Source organism: Pipra filicauda, unplaced genomic scaffold (assembly GCF_003945595.2).
Source record: "Pipra filicauda isolate LSUMZ 115617 unplaced genomic scaffold, ASM394559v2 scaffold33_size4404698_pilon, whole genome shotgun sequence".
Lineage (NCBI taxonomy): Eukaryota > Metazoa > Chordata > Aves > Passeriformes > Pipridae > Pipra > Pipra filicauda.
This window is the reverse complement of record NW_024104465.1, coordinates 1778964-1806151: the sequence shown is the minus strand read 5'-3', so window position 1 is coordinate 1806151 and position 27188 is coordinate 1778964. Positions and strand designations below refer to the sequence as shown.

Sequence of the window (27188 nt, the reverse complement as noted above, 5' to 3'; positions counted from 1 at the left end):
TACTATCAGTTGCAGATGATGGGTGATGGGCAAAATTCCCGCCACTTTCTAGATTTCTAAAAACACCTCCTCTGGGTCCAACAACAGACTGACAGAAAACACAGCCCACAGAAGCAGTCCCTGCCAGATGGCGTGTTTTGAACCACTATTAATCTAGACAACCTTTTGCACTGTTCAAAGAGTTTGTCCAGGAATAAAAAAAAAAAAGCTCCCCAAAATGCCTGGATGGAAGGAGCGGTCCCGGCAGCATCCGCTTCTCTCTTTGTCTTCTCCGCCAAGCATCTCCCGGCAGAACCAACCCGGGAGGAGGAGGCGCCGCCGAGGCAGCGGGGCTGGTGCTGGGTCAGGGACCCCGGCAATACCGAGCCCTGGGGCGTTGTTCCTGCGGGAACGCCGGGATCCCGCAGCGGGGGAGCGCGGGGGGCCGGGGCGGGGCCGGCCGGGCGGGGCGGTCCGGACCCCCCGCCTTCCCCGGCGCCTCCCCGGCCCGCAGCCCGGTGCCCGCCCGGTCCGAGCGCGGCGGCGGCGCGGCCGGAGCGCGGCCATGGGCTCCCGGCTGAGCCGGCAGAGCAGCCTGGAGGAGGAGAGCGGCGAGGAGCCCTGCCCCGGCAGGCTGGAGGGCGGCCGGGGCGACTTCCACCTCTCCTCGCTGCTCCTCCACCCGCAGAAGCTGCCCGGGGTGCTGCGGAAAGCCTCGCCCGCGCCCTACGTGCGGCGGGTGGGGTGGCTGCGGGAGATCCAGGCCACCATCCGGGAGCACAAGCGGGAGCACGCCGTGCACATCCTCCGGCTGCTGAGGAAGGTACCTGCTGCGGGGATGCGGGCCCGGGGCAGCGGGGCGGATCGGGGCAGGGCAGGGCAGGCACAAAGGGCGGTGCGGGGCCGAGGGCTGCAGCAGGGATGGAGCCGCGGTTTACGAGCTCCCTTCTCGGCGGCGGGGGTTTGCAGCCCCCCTTGGCGGGGCGAGCCGGGCTCTTTGTGCTGCCTTTCTCCGCTCCGTGCCCCGGCGGGGCGGGAGCCGCCGCGCTCGGTCCCTGTCGCGGCAGGCGACACCCGCCCCGGCTCCCTGCCACCTCCCCGACCCCCAGCCTGGGCGAGGGGCACCTGGCTCGGCTGCCGGGGGGCAGAGAGGAGAGCTAGAGGAGAGCTATGCTGCACGTAGGAAAAGGGGCATCCGACTCTGGGCTGTCCCCATCCACACCCCTCCGTGCCAGGGTGTGCTCAGGAGTGATGCCCCCCAGAAAAAAAGCCACTGCCATCCCACTGCCACCACATCCTATTATGCCCACCCAGCCAGGCTGGCTGAGACCTGTCTTTGGCAGAACCCAAAATGGTTTTGGAGAGGACCTCTGGGACAATCTAGACTGAGAGGAGAGGTAAAGGGGTCAGTGTATCAGTGGGAGCGTGTTTCTGTCTGCCGCCATTCAGGAGCAGAAAAGCCAGTGTGCAGACAGCGTGGTGCCAAACTGATGCTGAGGACAGAGCCCTGCTGCTGGAACAGAGCCACCTCCTCCATCACTCACTGCTACCATCACTTTCCAGGCAAACTCAGCGGCCCCAAACTGCAAGCAACTCTGAAATTGGTAGCACAGGGGACAGACAAATCCCACTTCTGATTTGGACATAAAACACTATCAATTCTTAGCTTATCATGTTGCTTCATTAGATAATGGTCTGCTTCATCTTGGGAACACACACTGCTCATCTTAGTAGTAAGTGACCTTTGGGTGTGAGTGTGGTAGAGCAGGGACTGGCTCGCTGGGAAGCTTGTGCAGCCATCATACCAGCTGCAGGGAGCTGATTAACATCCCCGTCTCTGTTCTGCACGTCCCTGGGTTTTACAACACATCCAACAATGGTGGTCAATGCCCTGGGCTGCCAGCGAGTTGCACACTCACCAATAAGAATTTACAGGACCAAAAATTACATCTCTGGTTTTCCTGTCCACTACCTTAGCATTCATCTGAGGATTGTTACCAGCACCACAAACACTCTTCTTATCACACGTGTAGACAGATAAGCCCTCAGCAGAACTCTATGCTTGCACCAGTATGGCAGACAAGGGCTGAATAAGATTTCAAAGGCAGTTTTGGAAAGGCACCGTTACAAGAAGCTTTTGAAGAAAGAGAGGCAACCACTCCCTTCATGGACGTGGCGATGTAACGTGAACAGACTTTTGTAGGGTATGCCAGAGGCCAGAACTGCAGAATGTCATTTTCTATAGTGCTCAGCACCTCTCCTTGGGACTGAAGCATTGAAACCCTCCACAGACCTTGGAGGTCTCCAGAAGGTCCATCTCTGAACAGCCAGGGTTTGAATGCTAAGTCACAGGGCCATGTGGAATGGAGGGTCATTTCTAAGCTCCTTTCAGGATCATTTAAACACTTGGCTTCCCCACATCTGTGCTGAGAATTACCATGTCCTGAACACTTACATTTTGCCCACTGCCTTTCCAGTTCCCCATATTATTCCTGGTCCTTATCTCTGCCTGTCCCTGTCAAAACAGTGGCTGTCTGTTCATCTGCTCGTGACAGAGCAGTGGGACATGCCTCCTGTAGTCACAACAGAACCTTCCTCGCCAAGTAAGACGGGAACCCATCCAGCAGCACCCCAAAGTCTCAGCTCACAGAGTGCTCAGAGGTTTCAGAGACAGAGGGCTACACCACCACCAAGTACCACCCCCTTCAACAGCTGAGCACAACTATCACCCAGTCTGGGGTCATGTATTGACAACCAGTCCTCCTCACATGTCCAGTGTCAGCTTCAGAGAATAGTGTGATCAATCCTTTTTCTCATTTACAAATTTTCTTCGCGACTAAATTCACCCCTTAGCTTGGTCCCCAGCGTGTCCTTCCTTACCTTGGCAGCAACACGCTCTCGGGGGTCGGGGATCAGTGTGTCCCAGGGGACGGTCTGTTTGTTACCTGTAAAAAAACAGATACCTTGTTCACTCTAGTGGACAGGGAGGATATTTAACACCACACCTCATCACTGTGCCTTGGGCCAGGGTGCAAATACCCTAGAGAGGGCAGGGAAATGGTGGGACCGGAATCACAGCCTCCTCGGGTGAGCAGACACACTCAGCCAGGCCGGAGGACACGGGCTCCCCATGTGCCTCCTGCTGCTCCCGGCAGACACACACCCTGTGCACCCTGCAGATGGAGTGTATCTGCCAGTGGTTTTTGATCTGTGTTCTGCAGACTCCAAAGGGCTGTGGACTACTCCTAAGATGTTGATAGGGTGTGATAAATAGAGCAAGCAAGCCAGGCAGAAGCAGATCCGCTAACGGAGATGGAAGACCCAGCATTTTAGAAGACTGCACGGAGAACAACTGCAAACCACAGGTGTACACATGCTTTGTACATCAACACTAGGACAGCTCCATTGCACATCATCAGCCTCAGAAATGCCCACCTGCAGAAGCCAGACCAGCTTTCCTGCTGATCTAAGTGGGCATCACTCAGCTGAAGCCAGGGGAGACATCAGACTAGCAAAAAGTCTGGTGTGACCTGTTTTCCCTGTGCTGAGACAATGACCAAGTGTCATTTTTAAGACAACAGCACTAAGCCAGCTGAACTGGCAAGACTTTTAATATTCTGCTGTCAGCAGCCATCCTTTAGGTGGTACAAAATTTTCTGAGAAATGAGAGAAAGAGAGAGGGAGAAAGGGAAATAAGTAAGATGAACCAGAAAATGCCTCTGGGCTAAGAATTTATGGAATATCAATGTGAAGTGAATATTTACAGCTATATTACTTACAAAACCCTCGCAGGCAGGATTTATAATGGGAATGCAGATTCATCTTAATGGTAAAGCTCCAACTGGGGGACTTTAATTACTTGTCTGACATCCACTGCTGCATGCCCAGCCATGCCATCCTCACGGCAGATTTCTTCATCTGTGCATATTACACTTGGCGTAGGAGGCTCCATTTCCCTGAAGCCTTATGGTTAAGGGAGACACTGGCATGATGCCTTGGTAAGCTCCTGGCCTATATCCAGCTGTGGCTGTCTGTCCTTCAGGACTGATCCACTGCTTGGCTTCCTTGGTTTCTTATGGGTGTCATCTGTGTACACACAGTGATGGGGCTGTAAAGCATTTGATTTGTTGTCCCTTTCTCCACCAGATCTGTAACCAGGATCTCTTTGGTATTGTTCTTTCTGCTCAATCCAAGCATATCCAGAGCAGGATACAGCACTATCTTATATTGGTGCCTAGAGTTTAAGATCCCACACCTCTGCCAGCTATGGCTCCATCCCTGTTGGTGATGTATGTGCATACATCCAGCTTTTTTCTCCCCTCTCTCTCCTTTTTTTTTTTTTAGCTCTCAGTCACTGGGTGGTGCCTGAAGCACACGCTCGGCAGAGCAGTGCGAACATATGGGGCACCCATTTGCTTATTCATTTCTCCTGTCAGCAGCGTACAGAATGGGGATAAGACTTGTTTCCTCCCTCAGCTGAGCCCTCCTTGTCAACTGAATCAAACCCAGCACCATCCCTATTAAAGAGGTTTTTCTTGTTCTACATTTCTACTCCTAAGGTATTTTTTTCTTCTCCTGTGATTTTTGTGCGAGTACGTTATCTCTCTTTCCAGGATTTTTTTTGTTTTTCACCACTTTATGGTACCTCCTGATTCTAATAACTATGTCATATATTAACTCTTGGCCTTCCTCTTAACAAGAAACAGCTTAGTTCTTTGCAGTATCACCCATCTGACTCCTGGGGAGGCTTTTTGTTCCTAAAGCTGCTCAGGTTTCTTCCAGCATGTCCAAAGGTGTCCTGTACCCTGGTCCAGGCATATGAGTTGCATGGACCACAGATGTTCCCTTAACTCATATTGTGGAAGGTGGGAAGAGGAGTCCCTCTGACTGTGGTGTAAAGCCACCTATAAATGTACCATTACACCTAAAAGACAATGCTGCCAGCACTTAGTGCTTACTGAAAAGTTCACAGTACAGCTAAACTCATAAGGATGGGCAGGACTTCTGCTCAGCCAGCTACCACCAGGGTGTAATGGCAGCATCTAAATACCTGAGAAGAGTTTGATTCTTCCAGAAAAGCTGCGATTGGAGAAGCATCTTTAGAGCCACCCTTCCTGCTTGGCTTCTTCAGCGGATTCACACGTAGAGGCTGACAAAACTGTGTTTCTCTAAAACTAATTCTCTCTGGGCTCCAGCCAGCCTGAAAATTATGAGAGTTCTCACCTTCCTGTAATAGGTGGAAAGAAGGTGGAAGCCCTTAGGCTCACTAGCTCAAATTAACACTGCATCTCATTGAGCTCTCTGGCTGTCTGCATCCCCCAGCACAGAAATGCTTGGTCAGACACAGCTGCTTCACCTCTGTTGGATAATTTCCTGTACTGAGCATCCAGCTGGCACCTCATCAGATTTACTTTCTGGTTTCAAAACACCTCATGGTTATAGCTATGAGGAAGCCCACGTATGACACTGTCTGTTTTTCGTGTAGGACCTGGGACTGGAAGGAACATTCCTCAATGAAGTGCTCTACAAAAATGCAACTTTCCTCAACTTGGTGGATCCCATCTCCCATGACTTGCTGATGAGCCTCGCTAGAGATCTGCAGTGTCCCAAAAAGGTGAGTGTTCCCTCAGCCCTGCAATCCTTCAGAAACATCCACTGTATGCCCTGGGATTGGCAGCAAATAGATTGTGGGACATATTTCTGTACAAATTAGCTAAAACTACCTCAGCACGTGAGTGCGGCTGAAGGAGGGGGTGGTTATGTGCACGGAAATCAGGAAATTACTTTTTGTGCCTATAAACCTTGGTGACAGGGTACAGTGCCATATTCACTGGTATCACAGGGGTTCAAAGCAGCTAGAGCTTATGGGGGGCTTAAGGGGCTGCAGAGGAGAGCAGAGATCTCTGCAGGAAAACCACCTCTCTCTTCCCAGGCCCTTTGCCTTATATAACTACCCTAACCCAGTATTACTTCCCCCCAAACCCTCCCAGATCTCCCAATAAAGGGTGGTGCTGTAGGAATATATTGCAACTTAGGGTTCAAGAAGTAAATGTGCTACATGCACATTATCCCTGCACTGCTCCAGCACTTCCCTTCAGAGCATGAGGTGAGCAGAGACAGAAAGGCAAGGCTGAGCACAGGCAAACATCACAGATGCCACAGTCCCACTGCAACACCAGCACCTATTTCTGTTACCTTTGCCACCACAAACACTTGGATTTGCAATGTATCCATTTGCTCATCAGGCTTGGCAAGTGTCATGTTTGCTTTATAAAGAGAGCAGTGGAGTAAATTTCTTATTCAAAGAGAGATATTAAGTACACAGAGCTCAGAGCAAGCAGCAGCACCCCAGGGAATACACTGAATGCTTGGTGTAGATTAGTGGCATTTCTAACCTTATTCTGCATCTCCTGAGGCTCGCTGATAACAATTAGCCAGTCAGGTCTCAACAGACAAACTACATTTAGCCAAAGTTTAATCATCATTATTGGGCAGCCTGAAAAAATAAATCTTTTCAAGTGTAATCTCTGTGCAAATTCTATACGCATATAAAGGAGGGGGGTGGGTTGCAGCACTACTTCCTCTTTAGTCATACTTCATTTGACCTTATCTCCAGCTGCTCTCCCAGACCATCTGCAACCCCATGGTGTGCAGTGCCCCTCAGGGCAGGCAGCAGGAGGGGATGTTACCCTCCTCACCCAGGTGCTCAGTAGATAACAAGCTACAATTTTTATACACCTGCACAATACCCCCCTCTCATTTCATGCCTTATAGATGCACATGCTTATCTGCACTGATACACATACCACTACATAGATATGATTTTCACCATTCCTAAGGAAGATGTTGAGCACCTGAGCTGCCCCTCAAAGCCAACAGGAGTTTAACTCAGTGGTTGGAGAGATTCAGTACCTACAGCACCCTTCCCAGAACGCACACTATCAGACCACGTACCATCTCCGACCCTGGCTGAGCATCTGGTGGGTGTAACTGCATTACAGGCAAGCAGGCTGAGTGCAACTCCCAGTCTGTCAGTGGAAATTAAATCAGTGAGGACACGGGAGAGAACAGGAGGGTAATTCTCAGTTGTGTGAGCCAGCGGTCGCTCGCAGAGCGCTGTGCCAGCTGCTGTGCTGAAGCCTGGTGTGCACGTGCCCCCACTTGGAAAGGTTTGCTGCTGTAGGTGACAGCAGAGTGCCAGCTGCAGCCTTGCCAGCACAGTACCAGGCTAGAACAAGGCACCTATCCCAAGAGCATGGGCTAGTCCCTGTGGGTTCCTAGGGGGGCTGGGATAGGGGTCAGGGGGTGCTCAGCTGAGCACTAAGGCTGGGATCCCTCTCCACTGGGCACAGCAGAACTGCCACACGCTGGCAGTGCCATCCCATGAGGGTTGAGCTGATTCAGTGGGTGTTTGTCAGCATTTGGAAAATACGGTAGAGAGGGCAAAAGTCTCAGCCTTCAGCATCTGCCATTTGCCATTCTGCTTCACCAGAGGAAGAGATTCTGTTCAAAGTCACTGCATTAGAGAACACGTGCAAAAAATAAACACCAACTGTCTTGGTGCCATCTTTTCCTGGTAAGTTACTGGAGTGAACTACTGGCACTGGCAAGCTCCCACACTCAAACCTCCAGGAGCAGAATGGACTGCAAGGAAGTAAGATGGACTAGGGTGAAAGTTCCCTCTCCTGACATCTCCCAAACAGGGCACGGGAGGGCACAGAGTCAGGGTACTGCTGCAGGAGGAGCATTTCTCCCAGCAAGAAGCACCTCAGGGGTGGGGCAAGGGTGCCAATTACTGAACTTTCCACATGAGAGTATCAGGCACAGTCAGTCCAAAGACAGAGTTTGGGGAAGCATGGCAACAGGGGAATTGACAGAAATTTAGCACTGTCCTGTAACACAACAAGTTGGCAGCTTGTCTGCACAGCTGGGGACAGGTGCTGCTGAGGATACAGCAGTGAGCAGCTGAGACACCCATGCTGTCCCTACACTTCTGAAAGTGGACAACTTTTGAAGAAAAATATGCAGGGAGTCCCTGCACAGAGCAGTCAGCCACGTCTACTTCCCTGGGTGTTGCCTGGTCTAGAGCTGGCCCCTGCCACAGCTCTAGAAAATAACCCCCTCTTCTGGGCTCCACTTGCTCCTGTGCAGGGTGTGAAATTGTAGCCCCACTCTGGGTAGGAACAGGATGGCTGGGCTGGGGTCCTTCCTGGTATTGCGGAGCTCCGACTTCTCCCCCATCCCAGGAGGAATTAACATGTGGCAGAGGCATCTCAGGCCTTCTCACCATTCCTCTTTCATCTTCTCTTCCTCTTCATCTCCTCCCTTACATACATGCCTGCTCTTCACTACCATCCTACCATCTTTGCTCCTTTCCCATCTACCTCGTCCCTCCCCCTTGCCTCATATTCTGCTATGGTGCAGGCAGAGTCTAAGTTGTCCCTTTGCTTTCAGGAATATGACCCTTGGAAATCCTCAGACAGGATCTGCAGGCAGCTGATTTACCACCTGACACCCCACTCGAAATGGCACCGGCACGGCATGCCCCGGAGGAAGTCCCAAGTGTGGTAAGGAGCCTGGCAGGGACAGGATGGGGGATCTGCCTCTAGAAACTGTGTTGCACCATCCCAGTGTGCCTTCTCAGAGAAGGGCAGGACTGAAAACCGTGCATGGCAGCTGCTGTGCAGTCTCTTACAAAACCCCAGTAGGGTCAGCCCCAACACCCCTCTCCTTGATCTCGTTTGCCATTTACTCTTTTTTGTGTAGTCTTACAGTTCCTCCCCCTCTCCAAAGCACACTGAACTCAATCCCACTGATTGCACAGCACAGACAACCCTCCTGCAGGGTGTTCGGCCCCAGAGCTGGCAGCCTTGCAGAGACACCCACGTGCCAGCTGAGCTCTGCATCCCACTTTGTCCTTGTTTATATCAGTAAAACCTCCCTGCCTGTGGGAAAGGTGTCCCATTATGAGGCACTGCCATAAGCTGATCATCCCATTCAGTAGGAAGCACTTTGGGGGGGCTGGCAGAGATGTGACCATCCTTCTCAACTCCCAGTTCTCTGCCAGCACCCAGAGAGGGCCTGGAGATGGTGCTGGGCCTCATGCAAAGGCAGCACAACTCAAAGCACGTCGGCCACTGACAGGGACTGGATGGCAGCTGCTTTCCACTACTAGAAATGTATTCAGACACCTACACTTGTTCCCTCATTGACACTTGCTAGCTTTTGTAACCAGATAAAGAGCAATCCCCACCTTCTCTCCTCATTTTCTTTGAGCAAACCCTGCTCCTGTGACGCAGATCACCAATGCTGAAGAGAAGACAGAGAAGTGACTAAGAAAAGAGCCCATGTCAGCCCCATTAGTTTCACAGGAATAAATGCAGGATTGGATAAAAAGAAATGCAAAATCAGCAGCACTCTGAGAAAGGCCTTGGGCTTTTCTGAGACTTTTAGTCTTTGATGTGTGTGCCAGCAACTTAAAATCCCCCACGGGAATTGACATTTCCATCGTACCTTTCATTCTGACTCAGAGGCAGATCCCCAGTGCATCTTAAGGAATAAAATCCCTAATATGATTTCCAGGCCATCTGCCTCTCATACCTATAGCCCCACTTTGCCACCAAATCTGAGCACTCTGCTCTCCTTCCCAGCACCCCACAGCCCAGGGCTGTTTGTGCTGCTTTGCAGGTGGGAACCACAGCACGGAACAAGACTGAGGTTCCAGAGTCCTTTCTGGTTTTCCAAGTGAAAAATCCCTCCCTGCTGCTACTAACTCAACCCTCTGCCTCCATACTCCTGCTTGCAGGCAGAACAAACCTCTTTTGGTTGTTGGACTCCAGGAAGAAGAATCAAACTGGAAGTGTTCTCTGTGATTGCACAGCCCAGGGACAACACAGGACTGCAAACTGCTGCAAACTCATCACTTACCAACAACAGAGAGGAGGTCTGTGGCCAGAGGAAGAGCTCTGGGCCCCATGAACCCAAATCCCACACAAATCCCAAAGTCTTGGCCAGGTACAGAACATCTGTGAGCACAAGCAGGGAGAGGGCAACGAGGCAATGTGCGATGGAGGGAAATACAGGTCTAAAATGGGTGGCCTTACCTGGAAACCAGGCCCAGTTACAAGGTGTTACATAAGGCACAAATTAATCTTGATTAAATATTTAACAGAAGAGCTTCCTCTTTTAAGTCTAGAGATGAAGTGGTTTGCAGTTTGCAGCAAAAGACGCCTGCAGAGTTGGCATCCAAAGCTGCTGCAAGAAAACGGGTGTTGTCAGTAGCAGGAAGGCAAGAAATAGCTGCTTCATTTGGAGATACCAGGGCCTGAGTTTGTTCAGCCAGGCTGTTTTTACATGATCCAAATTCTCCACTTCTCTCTGTCAGCCTAGTGGGAGTATTTTACTATCAGTGTCCGTTTCAAAACCCTTGGCTTGTACCCTTCCTGCCATTGAGGTTCTGTAAAGAGCATGGGGTAGCAGCAATGCTTTGAAGGAATGTCTAAAATCTAGTGGGGTTTAAGGACAGCAGAGAGGAATCTATGCATGGAGACCACATTCAGGAAATTAATCCTCCTCTCACTTTTGCAGTGTCCTGGGCTTTGGCATCTGGTTTTCACAGAGCTGATGCAGGACTCCCTTCTTCTCCACTGAAATGCGATTTCTGCTTTCTGGCAGTATGTTAGATGGATCCAGGAGATAATTAACAAGCCCAGCCATACAGAGAGCTTGGAGCATCTGCCAGGTTTTAATTACATTTGGGCTGTTATAGAGATGTGGTATGGGAGATTGAAAGGACCTGCAATACTGGAGTCAGATCACACATCAGGTGTTCCTCCCCACTGCCAAACAGCAAAAAAAGTGGGTCGCACACAGACTGATGATAGTCCACATCTACATCTACCAGCTACTCTCAGTGGGACCCACATCCAGCAGGTACAAACCTGAGCCACCCATGAACCGAGAGGGCAAAAAGGATAAGATACATTTCTTCAAGCACTACTGTTTTGATACACAGGCAGACCCCATACAGAAACGTGGAAGGACAAAGCCTATTTCAACTCAGTGTACTCAGTGGAACAGCAGCTGGAGTGAGCAGGAGAGATCCAGTCCAGGCTGTGTCTTGTTTCTGTGCTTGACTAAGCTGCCAAGGTGAAGCTGGAAGGCAGTTTGCCCTCTGCATCCGTGCCTGTGGGTTCCTGACAGTGCTTGTCTGCTTTATACAGTGAAGGGTTAGCAGTGTCCCAGCTGTGCAGTCACCCAAAGAGACTATTTCAGCTGCCCAGGTGATACTCAGACAAGTTTGCCACACTGAAAGAAAGGGGCTCAGTTCTCCTTTCCTGCAAAATCCTGTCTTGGGTCTGCAGCTTCCAGCCAGCAGCCTGCACCCTACTGGCCCCGACCCTGCTTGGGTTGACTGCCTAACCAAACTGGGAAGGTGAGCTCTTGGGGATTTACTCTGGGAGTTTTAAAATTTAAAAATTCAAGAGCTGGAGGGTAAGATTTCAGCAGCAGGGACCAGCATAACTTTACTGCACAGTTTTCAGTCCCTTACATCCTAATGGGAATTCAGTTTTAGCATCATTTTACAGTTGTATAGATCACTCCCACTTAACGAGCTGAATACATCCTAGAATGTTGTATAACTCCAGCTTCACTGTCTCATTAAATTGATGTTTATAGTGTAAAGATTAAGAAATGCACCACTACACAGACATAGGCTTTTTAAGTTATCAACACCACATCTGTGGCATTTTGACAGGTGCAGAATTTTTAGATATTACTAATTCTTGTTTTCAGAAGTCTTGGGGCCTCCTTTAATGGTGAATTAAGGAAAATTGTCACCATCTGCCTCCAGAACAGGGCTGGACCCAGAGGGTGTATTACTTTTTGAGAGCCAGAACAGTTCAGAGAAAGAGAAGGGTATCAGGTGAAGACAGGCTTTGTGTGGAGAGCTGGATCTCAGCCTAGTCTGCAATCAGGAAACTGTGGATTACAACTGAGCTGTCTTGGCAAAGCCATGTCAGGGAACTTTAATGTATCTTCCACTTGCATCATCCTCGGAGCTGGCTACTTCAGTGTAACTATTACCTTTCCAGAGTGCAAAGGATCAACCAAACCTGGATCCACAAAACAGAGCTTTACAATCAGGGGGTTCCTAACACAGGGGAAAAAAAACCCCAGATTTTTCACACAGTGACTGGAGGAGCAAAGGCAGTTGTGTGTATGGAGTTAACTCCCAAACGACATGTGTGTGGGCTTCCCTTTTCACAAGTCTCACTACAGTTTTACTTTGCTCATCTGAGTGAATTTCATCATGGCTAATCCAAAACTGGGGGGAGAACAGAGTATCCCTTCCGGGCTTACTGCTCCATTTCTGTTATTGACGTGCCTTGCCCAGACATTGCAGCAAGTGAAAGCACTTGTGTCTAGAGGACTTCAAGGAAACAGCCCTAAAGGGATTTGGATCTTTTTTTTTTCTTTTTTTTTTTTTTTTTTTCCTTGAAAACATCACTCAGGGCTGTGGCTGACAGCTCTGGCAGATGAGATCTCAGCCTTCAAATGGCATGAGGTGAATATTAACTACAGCTTCATGTCAGCCTTATGCAACAGGGTAAATAGGCACCATCATTCCTGCTTTAGCAAAAGGAAGCCAAGTTAGAGAATACCAGTGAGTTAAGTAAAGCCATATGGTAATAGCCATATGGGAGCACAAGAAGTGCCCCACACAATGTTTTCAATAAGCTGCTGCTCACAGAGATGTCAGCTGGACAGACATGAGCTGGTAGATGAGTTGTGAAGAGAGGCAGGAATTGTGCCCTCTTCTTACAGTGCACAGCATCCCAAGCACTACCCATGGTGAGGGTTCCCAGCAGCATCAAGAGGCAGATGCAGTTGGAAAGGCTGTTGGAGGTGGCAGAAAGGGTCATCCAGCAGCTTGACACTGCCTTGTCAGAGTCAGAAGAAAAAGGCCAAGACTGGCAGGCAGGAGAAGCAGGACACTTTGATAGAGAGACAGTGAGTGAAATAACAGAGGCTGGGTGGCAGATGGTAGTTAAAAGCCATCAGCAGAGACCTTGTGCCTTTGTGACCGTGACGCAGTTGAAGGTCTGGCAAGGACATAGGCTGATACATGATATTTACAGTGAGGAGGCAGCATTATTCCCTGCTTTGCTAGGATAGACCTAAATAATGAAGGGAAACAACCCGAGATCTTGCACGGATCAAGTGGCAGCACAAGGAAGGCCAAGGGTTCCCAGCTCTCCTGAACATACCTTCAAGAACAAAGTGAAGATGACAGCAGAGCCAGGAGAAGGAGAGGCACTCAGCTGCATCAACACCTACAGACGTCCAGGTCCCACCCCAGTTGCAGAGGGAGGGGGGTAGGAGAAGGGCTACCTTTGCATTCCCTTGTCTCCCCACAGTTGGTCAAAAGAGCTTGGGCACAAGGATGGAGATGTGACTAAGAGACTTCTCCTGGAAGTGGCCTATTTGTGCACTGCCTCCATCTTTACAGCAGTGTCAGGCCCAGCCTCAGATCAGCTCGAGTTGGGGTAGTCTGTACTTTTGAGGCTTCTCTTTCCTTTTTCATGTTGCACTAGAGGCAGCTCAAGCCAGCCCTGCACAGCAGCACCCTGTGCCACGGAGAAGCAAAGCAAGTAGATTATGCTAAATAGGCAATTAAAAAGCTCAGAATCCATCCCCTAAATCACTGCTGAAAGCAGGGAAGCCATCCAGACATGCCTGTCACAAGGTTCTATGCAAGGAAGAGCAGCCAAGAGATACCTGACTCATGGCTAATTAGCCACTACTGGCAGTGCCTGTTAATGATGAAGGGGATGCACAGTAATGGGAGTTTCTGGCATCAGGAAAGTTTTACATTTGGAGACAAATTAAATGTAAAAATAAAAGGAGGGGGAGAAAGCTGGTAATTCTCCAGAGAAGCAGGCAGGGAGTGGTGGGCATCCCTCACTGCTGAAATCCTGTCTGACTCTTACTGTCTCCTCCCAGTCTCTCTCCATAGCATGGAGACAAGGAAGTGAGGCTGGGACTCCAGGAACCTGAACATTCCTGGGCTGAACAAGCTCCTCCAAACCCCACAAAGCTAACAACAGGCCAAACACTGCTGTGACTGCTGCAAGTCCCAACAGGGCAACACTCAAGAGCCATTACACCCCCTTCCCCGCAGCCACCAAAGAATTTAGCTGATGAGCAAGAAAATGAAGGAATTCAATGGTAATAAAAGAAATGTGCTGAGCCTGCAGCTTCATGGACTCAAAGAAGGACCTGGAAGAGGGCCTAAGGGTTAGTTCCCTTGGGACAGGTCCTCGAGACAAACAACTAGCAATTAATTTCAAGTCTCCTAATTTTTCCATCTCAAAACACTCTGAATTTGCTTATGCTAGCTGAGTTCTCAGGAGGCAGAAGATTTTTATCCCAAAATAAAGCCAGGGGAGGCACAAGATGGTTTCATCCCCTTCCCAGCCCACACTTCTCACTGAGAGAAAGGGGGTTTCTTCTGACACCTGCAGGTCCCTCAGGCCTCTGCTCTGTCTGCACTGATCCTGGGTGGATCTCACGTGGCCAGGGGACTGCTGGCTAATGCCCACTGAAGAGCAGAGCTGGCACCTAGGAATGGATGATTGGCAGTGAGGGTGGAAGGAGGACTGCCTGCACATCCTTAGGAGGAAGGCCTGACCCTAAGATGGGAGCTGGGAACAATGGAAGTAAGAACTTCTTTCACACGAGCAAAACAGGGAGATGTACCTCCGAGAGCTCTCATCCCTCAGCAGGGCTGGACAGGGGTTGCAAGCAGAGTGTTGATTCCTTATAAACAGGAATCTGAGCTGGCAGCTTTCCCCTCTGGATGCTGCATCCCCAGGTAGGCTGTAGGGGATGGACTGCTGATTGTCCTTGTTTCTTGCTCAAAGTTTCACAGAATTTCTCACAGCCATTTTTCCAGCATCTGAGGGAGTGGGGGTTTGTTTCCTCTCTAAGTTTGCTGCAGATAATACAAACACAGTCTGCTTCCCTGAATCCAGAGTCCAGATCCTTGTTAGATGCAAATCCCCCCAATTATAAATCTGCCCAGAGCACCAGTTGTGGTAGCATGAGGTTAATCCAGCCCCTAGCATTTCTGCAGCCCTCTGTCTACAAGTCCCACGGGCATCAAGAGCCACATTTCTAAGTAGCTGTTGTGTCTCACACAAAGGAAAAAAACCTGCAGCTGAAGCAATCTTTAAGCCTATTTCACTTGCAGAAATTAGGGGATAATAGATGACCCATTTCCCTGGAAGTAAGCCTAGCATTTTCTCAGCTGCTGCACAAGCGACTGAGAGCTCAGTGTCCTGCGTATACTGCCCCCCACCCCCTCACACTCCCTGAGAAGTAGAGCTTAAAAGAGCTCAAAAAACCCCTCCAAAAACAAGTGTCAGATAATTCAGAGTCAAGCACCTACCCACCGTCTCCCTGACCCTTTTCTGTCAGCAAGTACATTTACCTCTAAAGCAATAGAGGAGGAGTGGCCAGCTGTTTCTGGGCTCTTCCTAGGGATGGTATTTAGCTGCACCTCTTGGAGCTGAACAGAAACACCAAGGAGGTGAGGAGGAGGCTGCCAGGGTTCACAGCATGCATGGGGTGTCAGATCTCATGCTTCAGCACTTACCAGAGAGCCTGGCTGCAGCACGGGGGCTTATGTCTACCAGGACGAGGCTCCTACAGACACATCATCCCTACAAGAGGCATTTTTATAGGCAAGAGAACAATTTAAGCACAGGAGGAGCCCACAGTGCTGGGACAGGAGGCCCAGAGTCACCCTGGCAGGTACAGCAATGAGGGCAAAAGGAAGCAGCAAAAACACAGGAAAGGAAAGAAAAACAAGCCAGCAAAGAAGGGAGGGCGGGCTCTGGCACAGGACAGGAGGGTTTAAGCACATTCAGCCGGGAGCAGTCCAGTCTGCAGAATCAATTATGGGAAGATAATTTGTCTGCTCGATTAAAGCCTCCTTGGGGTATTGGCTCGTTGCTGGGGAGAGCAGCAGAAGGTACCTGCTCTGGTCAGAGCACGATCCGTGACTTATTACTGCAGTCCCTGCACAGCAGTCAACAGGAGGGGAGGCTTAACGGGCAGAGAGAGACAGAGAGCACATTGCTTTTGTCTTTCAGACATTTCCCCTCACTTATCACTGTCTGCACTCAGAGCCAAGTCACTCTAAAGGGGACCCCAAGAGCCATTCAGACCTGCCCCCTGTTAAGAAAAGAAAGCTGCTGCTGCAGACGCGGAAGGAAAAACGGCACCTGAATGCCGAGGGCCGGCAGCAGGAGCGGTGCCGGCTCAGACGTGCCCTCCAGTGGTCCCCATCCCCAGACCAAACTGGGCTTGTGCCTTGTAGCTTTACAGAAAGGAAGGTTTGAGGAGGTTTTGCATAGACCGAGACAAGGCTTGGGGCTGGGGAAGGTGTCCCTACGCTTGTGCCTCCTTTCTGTGTCCCCCACCCCCCCAGAATCTGCCATGGCTTGACAGCGCTGGGGAAGAAAATTTCCAGGAGCCACAGGCTGCATTTACACAAAATGGGCACTGAAGTGGTTACAGTCTTGCTTCTATGCTTGTTTATCCTTTATTCCCCCACACTCCCAACAAAGTCTTATTTTAAACCCATAGAGGCCAGAGAAGGCTTCTGTATCTCTTGTACCAGCCCCTTATGGATATAGGGGACTGTTTCCACCATGCACTCAGGTTCACAGAAGTTTCATTTCTCTCTGCTTAACCTGACCAGTATGAATGCATACCTTCACTGTGCATTTGATGCTTGGTTTTGCTAGAAAAAAAGTACTCCATATTAAACACCCAGTTAAAACACAGCTAAAGGGATAACCTGAGACTCTTCCAGCTTTGAGGCTGGTCCCTGATAGACTTCATACAAGTTGAACCCTCTTTTGTGGTAGATTGTGCTACACCACTGCCAGTGGTTGGTGACAAACTATACCAAAAAACCACAGACATTGTTTTTCTGGAGAGTTAAAAGAAATGCAGCTCCCAGGCAGCCTAGGCTGATCTCAAGGATCCCTTGGATTTGTAGGAAAAGGGAGGTTTGCCCAGTGTCACCACAGCATGCACAACTGCTACTGCTATTGCAGCAGCTAAAAGAACTGCACCACTGCTACAAGCAACATGGTAGATTAATTCTTCAGTCTCATCTCTGGGGCCCTGATATTGGAAAGATATCAAATACTATCTTCAAGTGGAGGCCCTGTGGAGACCTCCCTTGTGTGCTTTCAGACCAGTTCTCCAGGACATCAGTCTCTGCTGTTTGACAGTACAGACAAGCACTGCTCCCCCTACCCCTCCTGCGATCCACTCACGAGTAGTGTGAGTCATCTAAAGTGTAAATATTTAGTAAGTAATACATTTTACTTACAATACTTTAGGGTCTGAATACAAGCTAATCCATGCTGTTATTACTTCTCTACCATGAGAGCTCATTAGTTTGAATGCACGCTTGCAGATACAGCCTCAGCCTGGCACAGTGAATGCCCACGGGAGACACAAGGGCACATAGAAATAACCTGGGCAAAGTGCTACTAAACCCAGACCAGGAATTTGTGGGCTTAAGAATTGACAGGGCAGGCCATGAGGTCTTTCCACCTCACGCTCCTGCCACGAAGCACAGCTACAGGTTTGCCAGTGTTGAACATGTCCACAAAGGGCTGTTGCCTGACCTGATGCACATTTATTCATTCATGTTAACACATGCTCATAGGGGATTATTAAGGACTGAAATTTCCAGGATGCCGTGAACTGCACGTGTAAAGCAAAGCTGTAGAGGCAGCATCACATCCTCTCCACAACTACAGAAGAGCCTGGCAGTCCTAAGGCTCGTAGGGACATTCTCACCTGCCACGGGAGCTCCTGCGGTGCTGCAGCCTCCTCCGAGGAAATTGCATGTCCCCATGAACCCATTGCTTTCAGGGACTGGCTGTGCCACAGGAGTGCAGGACACTACAGAGAGCCAGATAGGAAGAGTGGGGACCTTCGAAGTGGTGGTTAATTCTTAACCCACCCTGATCCTCCCAAGCTCAACAAGGCACTTACAGACCCCCTGAGCACACAACTGGGGGTCCTACTAAGGCTCCCGTGTCCTTAGAGCTAGATGTGTCTGAAAGAGCAGCAAGACTAACATAATTTACACTAAGGGATTAGGTTCTTCTATGTTACACCAACACACACTTTCTACTCAGTTTTGCAAAGTATCCCCACCAGCTCCTGTAGCCCCACAGCTCCCACTTCTCACAGCACTCTCACAAACCCACAGTTCATTATAACACTCCACTCCCCACTCCCTTTGCATACCCAACAGCCCCATAACACAGCTTTGCCTGCTGTACAGCTTGCCTACCTCCTCCTCTCTCCGCTTGCCAGGCAGACAGCAAAAGAAATGGCTGAAGCCATCTCTGAGCACCCTTATGCCCTCCCCGCCTCCTCACAGCTGCAGCAGATCCCAGATGATCTGCTGACCACAGAGACCCAAATAGGCAGCCACTGGTGCTGCTTACTGACTAAGTGCTGGTTGTGAAAGCTTAAAGGGACATGCAGTAAATCCACTCCTGGAGTGCAGTTTGCCTACTGGTTGTTTTCCTGGTAAAATATCAGTTTTTCAGCCATTTAACACTGCTCTCCTCTGCAGCACAGTCTGTTTGTGGCAGACCTTGGCATTCACCTGGAGAGGTGGCTCACAAACAGCCCCCACATAGTGCAAACCAGTGCACTTTGAAAGTTTGCTTGCCTTGGTTATTTTTGCTTTCTATACATGAGCGTCCGTACACACACAGACAGACAAACCCTTTGAAATCTGCTGGTGGAAGACACTTTAGCATCCTGTGTTTAGCCAGTTCTGGCAAAGTTCATGTATAGGTGCTGAGAACACACAGGAAAGCCCCAGGACAGCCTGCCCTGAGGTATGGTGTAAATGCTTGTTTCCCCTATAAGCTCTATTAACCCTTTGCTTAATGTTCTAGCCCCTGCTGTTAACGAGTCCTCCCCTGTCACAAGCGCTCTCTCTCTTGGGTGAGATGGATGGGAGTGCTTCCCTTAATGATCTCTCTCCCCTTTTCCATAATCAGCCTGAAGACCAGCCTGCAGAAGAAGGTGAGCCAGGACTCCATGGATTTGTCGGGGATCCCCCTGACCATGCGGGATGTCCACCGCATGGCCTACTACCTGCAGAACAACGGGGACCACCTCACCTCCGTGGACCTGAGCTTCACCGAGCTGAACGATGACATGGTGCGCCTGCTGCTGCCCTTCCTCTGGGCGCTCCCCAAGCTCACCCACCTTTCCCTCAACGGCAACCGGCTGACGCGGGCGACCATGAAGGAGCTGACTGACACCATGAAGGACATGAACAAGTTCCCTTGCCTGGCCTGGGTTGACCTCGGCAACAACGTGGACGTCTCCTCCATGCCGCAGCCGCTGCTCGTGGGCCTGCGCAAGCGGCTCAGCCAGCAGACCACGCTGCCTACCATCTATGAGGCGCTTGACTGCGACTCTGAGATCGCCGGCGGGCACGAGGGCAGCCAGCCAGAGGATGAAGCAGCCGGAAGCACCCCGCCACGTGCTTTTTCTCAGCAGGGCTGCGAGAGGTGACTGAACAACAGGCCGGCGCTGGCACACCGAAGCCACCCCAAGGAGCAGTTTCGAGTACAAACATCAAGCAGAAGGCCAGCTTAGCCGGCTTCCTTTGGCTCTTTTTCTCTCGCCTTTCCTGACATCTCCCCCCCAACCTACTGTGAGATAAAAGCCTGTCGTCCCCCCACAACGTGCTCCGCTCCCTCCCCTCGCTGCCAAACCCATCGCCCACGTTCCAGAGAGGAACCAGTGACTTACAGTGAACCTGGTCCCCAGGCAGGGTCTCACTGGAAGACGGGAAAAGACCTGTCGGAGTCAAGAATATCCTCCAGCAGCCATTGGGTTGAGGGAAAGGGATGGGGGGGAACCTAAAACAGAAACAGGCTTGTAGTTTACTTCCTTTCTTCCTTTTCCTATGCACCTTGGAAACCTTGGGACCTGCAGCCTTGAGTGTGGAAGGAGGTACCCCAAGAGCCTAGCTGCTGTGGAGCTTAGTTGAAGAGGCCAGAGCTGGAGCCCGGCAGTGTGTCTCCCTCTTGTGTCTGGCTCCTTTTGTTTTGTTTTTTTCCTATTGTGTGTTTTGTATGAACGTCTGAACAAAGGGACCTGGTCAGAGACCATTGGATCACATAGGCTGGGGCGGACACATGGCTTGGAACTGCAGCATCAGGATATTTGCTGTGTGACCGGGGTGAGAGGGAGGGGAAGAAGGTATGTGTTGGTGGGAGCATGGGGGATGGGATGAGTTGGGATGGGATGGGAGGAGGGGGGAGAAAAGGGAGGGAGAATGGTCTTGTGGATTAGTAGGATTGGTTTCAAAAACTGTGCTTTTGTACTAAAATTACAAGTTCCAAGGTACTACAATTACAAGTTCCAAGTGAAATTGAGGAAAAGCTGACAAGCTAAGCACCTAACTGTGGCACTAGAGGAGCAAGCAGTGAATGTGCCAGAGATGGGCACTTCCCACAGCAAAGCTCAAAGCTTTGGCTCCTCGTGGCATATTGCATACCTCGTAATACAGACATGACGTGAGCAGCTGCATCGCCATTTCCAATGCTGCCCAAAAACCAAACCACTGATGCAGTATTTCTAGTGTTTTCCATGTTGCTCATGCTCTATGTAAACATAATAAAGAGTTCTCTTGGACATGAGCGTGAAGCACTTCAGAGTCTGAGTATCTGGGTTGGTCACAAATTGAGCCAGCAGCCCAGGCACTGCAAGAATATGGACCAGGAGTCCTCATGCAGTGCCTGAGAAGTGTGGGAGAGGATCAGGTACCATTCACGTTGGTGAGAGTTGTTCATTCCTTTAAGGAAAGAGAAATATGGGTGTTCATTTGTGGTAGGCTGCCACCCTTCGTGCTGCAAGGGGCTGGTCCAGATCCCTCTACTGAGCCTTCCTTCCCTCCAGCAGATCATTATTTCCACCCAACTTAATGTCATCTGTGAAATTCCTGGGGGTGCCCTCGATCTCCTCATCCAGATAATCAATAAAGACACTGAACAGGACTGGCCCCAGTACTGAGCCCTGGGGAACACCAGTAGTGACCGGCCCCAGCTGGATGTAACTCCATTTACCATCAGGCCCCAGGCTCAGCCCTCAGTTTCCTCCCCTGCTGTGGAAGAGATGGTATTAATTTTTTCTTCTTTTCCTTCCAAAATACCTTTCAGCAAAAATGAAAAGCATTTCAAATGTCAGCAAGATCTGCTTAAACTCTTACAGTCTAACCATAGCAGCACTGCTCTGTGCCAAGAAGAAAAGTCGGGCACAAAGGATTTAAATGAAGGCTTGGAGCTGCCTGGTGAGCCAGTGCATACCTAGAAAGAAGGAAAAGGGGCACTGAGCATTTGGTCTTTGGCTCTGAGCAGCGTGTCCCTAGAGCTCTGCATCAAGGCATCTTCACAGCTTCTCCAAAACAGTGGCACCCCTGCAAAATGAGGCAAGACCCCCAGTGTGCAGCGCACCCCTGACACAGCTCCTCCCTGCAGAGCTCCTGGCCGAGCCCCAGGGAGGATCTGTGCAGCCTCTTTCCAGCCCTGCTTTTGGTCTGAGCCGTGCTACCCAGCAGGACGAGGATGAGACATCCAGCCCCTTGCAGGGGAATTCTATGCTAATCGCTGGCAACTCCAGGAGCTGGAGATAAAGCATGGCTTGAAACAGCCTGGTTCAGCTGAGCAGCTGTGGGATCTGTGTTTATTCCTCCATATGCTTTTGGTTCCTTTGCCATAGAAACCTCCCCATGGGGAGCTGGTTGTGAATAAGTACATGCAAATGCAAATCATGAGGTCCTGGCCTAGGAGACTGCCACTGCTTCTTGGATGAACTCCGATGGGCTGTAACTCAGCTGTGGAGGAACCATCCCAGCACCCTGTTCCCTGCCAGCTCCTGACCCCACCGACAGGTGAAGGGCTCGGGGAGCACCAGTGTGCATCCAGCTCCGGAGCTAGGAAGTGCCCTGGTGTCCCCCACAGATGAGGTGTATGCTCCAGGAACAGGCCTGGAGGCTCCAAATCCACCATTTTCATAAAAGCTGAGTTCACAAACCAGGGAGGATGATACAACCCAAATGAGCCTTTCCTTGCATTGAATGAGAAAGCTCAGGGCTCTCAAAGGGGATTAAAGGGATGAGCTGCTAATTCAAGTCTCCCCACTGATACCCAGAGGGACCAGCTTAGTTATGCTCCTGAACCGGGGGACGCCTGCCCTGCAGTGAGCCCGTGTCTCCTGCTATGTAACAGGAGATGGATCCCTGCCCTTCTGAATACTCTCCTCAGTACGTGCTTGCTGGTGTAGGGTTGTAACCTCAGCTGCTTAAAGCCACACACACCCCTCAGTATCAAAACTCACATATCAGGCTCTCTCCATCATTTTCATTTTTCTCAGCCTCCCTCTCCATGCAGGATGCAGATGCTCAGCCTGTGATGGGACCTGTGTCACGCAGCAGGGAGGAAGCTGCAGCTGCACAGGTAATTTCACAGTCCCTTCCCTACCTGACCTCCCACCAGGGGACCAGTCTCACAATAGCTCTCCAAGTGAGACATTTAAGCACACCTTCCAAGAGCAGTCTGCTGGGAGGAGAGGTCACCAGGTACAAAGCATGTCCCTTGAAGCTGTTGGTGAGCACTGTCAGCTGGGGCTGTGTGGGCTCAGGCAGGCAGAGACCTCCAGCAGAACCAGCCTGCAAAGCCCAGCCACAGGGGCTGCACACACAGCTAATGAGGCCGTTGGTGCCAGAGAGCAGAGGGAAGAAGGAACAGCACGGACACTTCCAGTTACTCCAACAGAAAAGCACTTGTTCCCTCCCTACCTAACTGGACAACACCTTCCTCACTCCTCCATCCTGTATTTTACCTCAGCCTCTGACCACAAACCCCAGGTAAGCATCCTGGCATGCTCCAGATGGGAATATGCCGAGCACTGAGGCTGCCACAAGCTTCCCTCATTCCAGTCTGAATAACTAGTAATCATTTTGTTGAGGTAAGGATGCAAAAAGCAGCTGGAAGCACAGGCTTGTCTGATCTATTTTTTATTTCACATACTTCAAAACCTGTCAAGGCCCTTCTCTTCTGCACTGCCAAGGCTCTTTTATCAACTTATAATTCATCACAGGCACTTGGAAGATAAAGGAGTTTGCACTGTTTGGGGCAGGCTGACAGGCTCCTTAGTGGACAGCTGCTGACAAAGATGTCAAAAATATAAATTGTTTCATCTTAAGAAAACAAACAAGAGAGGATTAAACATTGCCTTTAGAGATCATCTGTCCCACACCAGATGATGTTTCACAGCCCAGAAGAGGCAATGATGTCTCAGTACAAACTCTTACCACTACAGCACCCTGACAGTGCAGCAGGTGTAGGAGCCTTCCAGGGCAGCTGGCAGGAAGCCCAGTTACCCCGGCGCTGCACAGTTGGGGACCATTATCCATGGACAAGAGAATCTGTTTTGCAGTTTACTGGCATTTGAGTGCTCTCAAAATAGATACAGTAGCTGGCTTAAGGCTGCCAAGAGGTAGTGCACAGAACAGAATAGGCCGGAACACTCTTAGCTGAGGCCAGTGCTCTGGGAAGCCATGACCGCATCTTGATTCTGCTTTGAGACACCAAGTACTCAATTGTGAACCCCTTCTGTTCCTCTCAAATTTCAGAGTATTCCAGTTCAGTGATGCTGATTCAAAACCAGAATAGCCACAAAACACAATAACCACACAGGAACTCTTCCTCAGCAGCAGAGGAGCTCAGAGGAAAGTCAGCTTTTCTTCCACGTGCATTCCCCTTTTCCCAAAGCTGGGCACTCCCCCTGCTGCCTCCAAACTGGCCTCAAAAGCAAGGGAACCACAAAAACATTGAAATTTCCTTCTACAGCATCAGGGTCATTCTGCTTTCGTGCAGGGTGTGTCACAAGGGTGGAGGAGAGAGACTTCCCTGCTTACTGACCGGCCAGTTCCTCTGCTTCTGGGAGGGCTATTGCTCCCAGTTCATTTTTGTTTCAATCTGCCCCATGTTGGATACAATGATTGGAGGCATTTGGAAAGCTATCAAAAACTACAGGGGCCTTATTCAATCTGTGTAACTCCCCTGAAGCACATGGGGTTTCAACGAGCACAAATGTGGCACAGAAAAGGGAGAAAAAGGCCCTTTCCCAAACAGCAGCAGCAGCTGCCTTTGGGTCTTCATGTCAGACTTCTGAGGGGAGCTTTGCTCTTGATCCCCTGAAATCTTTTGGTTTGCAGAGCCAACAGTTTGACGTGTGCACCTTTGTCTGAACTCTGCTGCAACTGAAAAACTGAGTAAGTCAGAACCAAACTGCTCATTCTAGCAACAGTTCTTTGGGATTTGTGTTTTTCAGAAACTGCAAGTGAAAGAGAGCGAAATGAAGGGCACCAAAGGAACAACTTTGACATGTAACAAGATAGTCAGAGAAAAGAGCCCAAAGTGTCTCCAGGTCCCCTTGCCTGGATCTCAGCTTGGACTAGCCCATCCCTCAGCTCCAGTCTGAATTGGAGTGTTTTAGAGTGTCACTGGCAGCCCCCAAACCTCCTGCTAACACAGCACGAGGACAGCAGGACCCATTGGCCATTTTGGGTTTTGCATCAGTAATGCCTGTGCTGTTGCTGTCCCTGATCAATATTGTTTAGCTCCCACAATTGCATCTGAACTGGCAGCACTCACTAACTTTTTCCTGATTTTGGCTGGTTTTGGAAGACTGCAAAGAGAGTCCCTTATGGTAACACGCAAAGAACCCTCTTTAAAGCAGGGGAAGGCAATGTCTGGCCCCTACCTGCCCTTCCTGCTGCCCCTCACTAAGCAGACATTAGGCCAAGCCAGACAAATGCAATCCCTGCCCACCAACCTCAGGACAGAAGCCGTTTCACCATCCTTGGCCAGATGCTCTGGAGCTGAGTGTCCACTGGGCTCCCATGAGCAGGAAGGCAGGATGCACCTCCAGAACTCCTTTCTGAGGTGCCCAGCTCACACCTTGGGAGCCCATGCCCAGGGGCTGCAGGGCTGCCATGAGGGGAGGGAGAACTCCTGCAGCAGGTCCCACAAGGGCCCCGCTGCAGGCACTGCTGAGCACAGCTCCCAGGCTGCTGGCACCGTTGGGAAAACATACCTAGGACAGGGCAAAACACCACAGAGCAGTGAGGGGAAAAAGTGTGAGAAGCAGCTCCACAACACCAAGGCCAGGGGAGGAGGAGGAGGAGGAGGAGGAGGAGGAGGAGGAGGAGAAGGAGGAAGATGTGCTGCAGGCACCAGAGCAGAGTCCCCTGCAGCCCATGGGGTGACCATTGTGGAGCAGGGGAACGGTGTGAGGAGGAAGGAGCAGCAGAGACAACCTGCCATGGACTGACCACAATCCCACTTCCCAGTGCCATGGGGAGGGGAGGCAGAGGAGTTGGGGATGAAGGAGTGAAACTGAGCCTGGGAGAAGGAGGAGGTGGGAAGGTGTCTTAATTTGTCTTTGTTTCTCACTAGCCAAACCTATTTTAACTAGCAATAAATTAATTCTCCCCCGGTAGGTCTGTTTTGTCCAGTACAGTAATTGCTAAGTGATCTCCCTGTCTTTATCTGGGCTCACCAGGATTTTAATCTTAGTTTCCCTCCCTGCCTTGTTGAGGAGGGGAGTGAGAGCAGTGAGGTGGGTGCCCTGCATCTGTTTGGGGAGACCTTCACAAGGCAAAATGGTGGGAGCCATCACTGGTGTTGGGAGACAGAGAGCCAAGAGGTAAAGCAGGACTTGGGATCAGGGTGCTGAAACTAAGGAAAGCTAAAGCTGCTGCTAGGATCATCCCCAGTGTAACCCTTAGGCTGGAGAATCAGTGTGTCCCATAGCATTAGTGTCAGCCTAAGGACAGGACTGTGTTACAAAAGGAGGGTTTTGAAACACACAGTAAAAGCAAGGCTCAAATGAGGCAGCAGAGGTGATGTGAGGGCTGTTACATGGACTCTCTCAATAGCCTCTAGCCAGAGGCTTCAGCATGTCCCATGGTATAAATCTCTGCCTAGGTTTAGGATTAGACTTCATGTATTCGGAGTCAAATTCTGACATGAAAAACCCCTAATGAGTTCCCTAGAGCTTCATCTGCTTTTCTCCATGTCAAATTTGGATCATTAACTGGGGAAAAAAAACACGTTTGTAGCAAAAAGACAAAACAAAGACAGCAGATCCTAACAAATATCAAGAGCAAAGGAAGAAGCAACATTTTCTCTATGTGCAGTCACTCCTTCTTTTCCCAAACCACAGCACTCCCCGCTCCTGTATCCAAACTGCCCTCAAAAGCAAGAGGTGAAAATGGCTGCAGGCAAATGACACTCCTGTCTGGTTCCAAGGATGCATCTGATGTACACTTTGATATAGTGTTCTTCAAAGAGGAACAACACTGACTTATGGTTGAGCTTTGCAAAAAAAAGGCTTGCTGTGGAGCTGCTTCAGAGACATGAGACTCATGCAGAAAGGAGCTCATTCAATTGTGAAGCAACAAACAGCAACATCTTTTTGTTATAGAAAAGTCTCCACACTCCGGTTCTGCTTCTCAGCTGGATATTTTGTCAGGGAAAAAAACCTTATTCACCCTACAGTTTACTTGAAATTTTTGGAGACTAAGGCAACCAAAAGTGCCACCATATGGATCAAGGCATTACCACATTCTCAGCTTCACAGCATGTTTGCTGAGGGTCATCAGCTGCAGTGTTCCAAAACCTCTCCCAGGCTGTGGGCTCATAACAGTTACGGCCTGACTCGTGCCTCTAATGGGGGGGACTGCCAGCTTCCTAAAAAGCCCAAATGCTTTTTAGCATTTAGCCTGGACAGCTCCTACTTATAGGCAACAAATATATTGCTGTTTATAGATGGGAATTGCACTCAACACATTTGAAATTGGAATACAAAGCCAATGCACGTTTGTGTTGCAGAGGTCTGTTCTCTTCTGCCAAGTAGGATGGAGAGAACTCTACCCTGAAAACAGAACCAAACCTCCTGAAAGGGGGATTATAAATAAGCCTAATCCTCTAATCATCACCTTCAGTTACACCTGGGCAGAGCGATATGCAAAGCAACCAAGATAATTTGATCAGTAATTTATCTCCCTCATA

At 50.2% G+C, this 27188-nt stretch overlaps 1 protein-coding gene across 1 annotated transcript; it reads left to right on the top strand.

Annotated features, from left to right (window-relative positions):
- The first annotated feature begins 472 nt into the window (after positions 1–472).
- LRRC75B (leucine rich repeat containing 75B) lies at positions 473–20751 on the top strand. Its single transcript, XM_027714356.2, has 4 exons — positions 473–802; positions 5465–5593; positions 8434–8546; positions 19095–20751. The coding sequence occupies exons 1-4, from the start codon at positions 545–547 to the stop codon at positions 19615–19617; spliced, it is 1023 nt and encodes a 340-aa protein (XP_027570157.1). The 5' UTR covers positions 473–544; the 3' UTR covers positions 19618–20751.
- The last annotated feature ends 6437 nt before the right edge of the window (positions 20752–27188 follow it).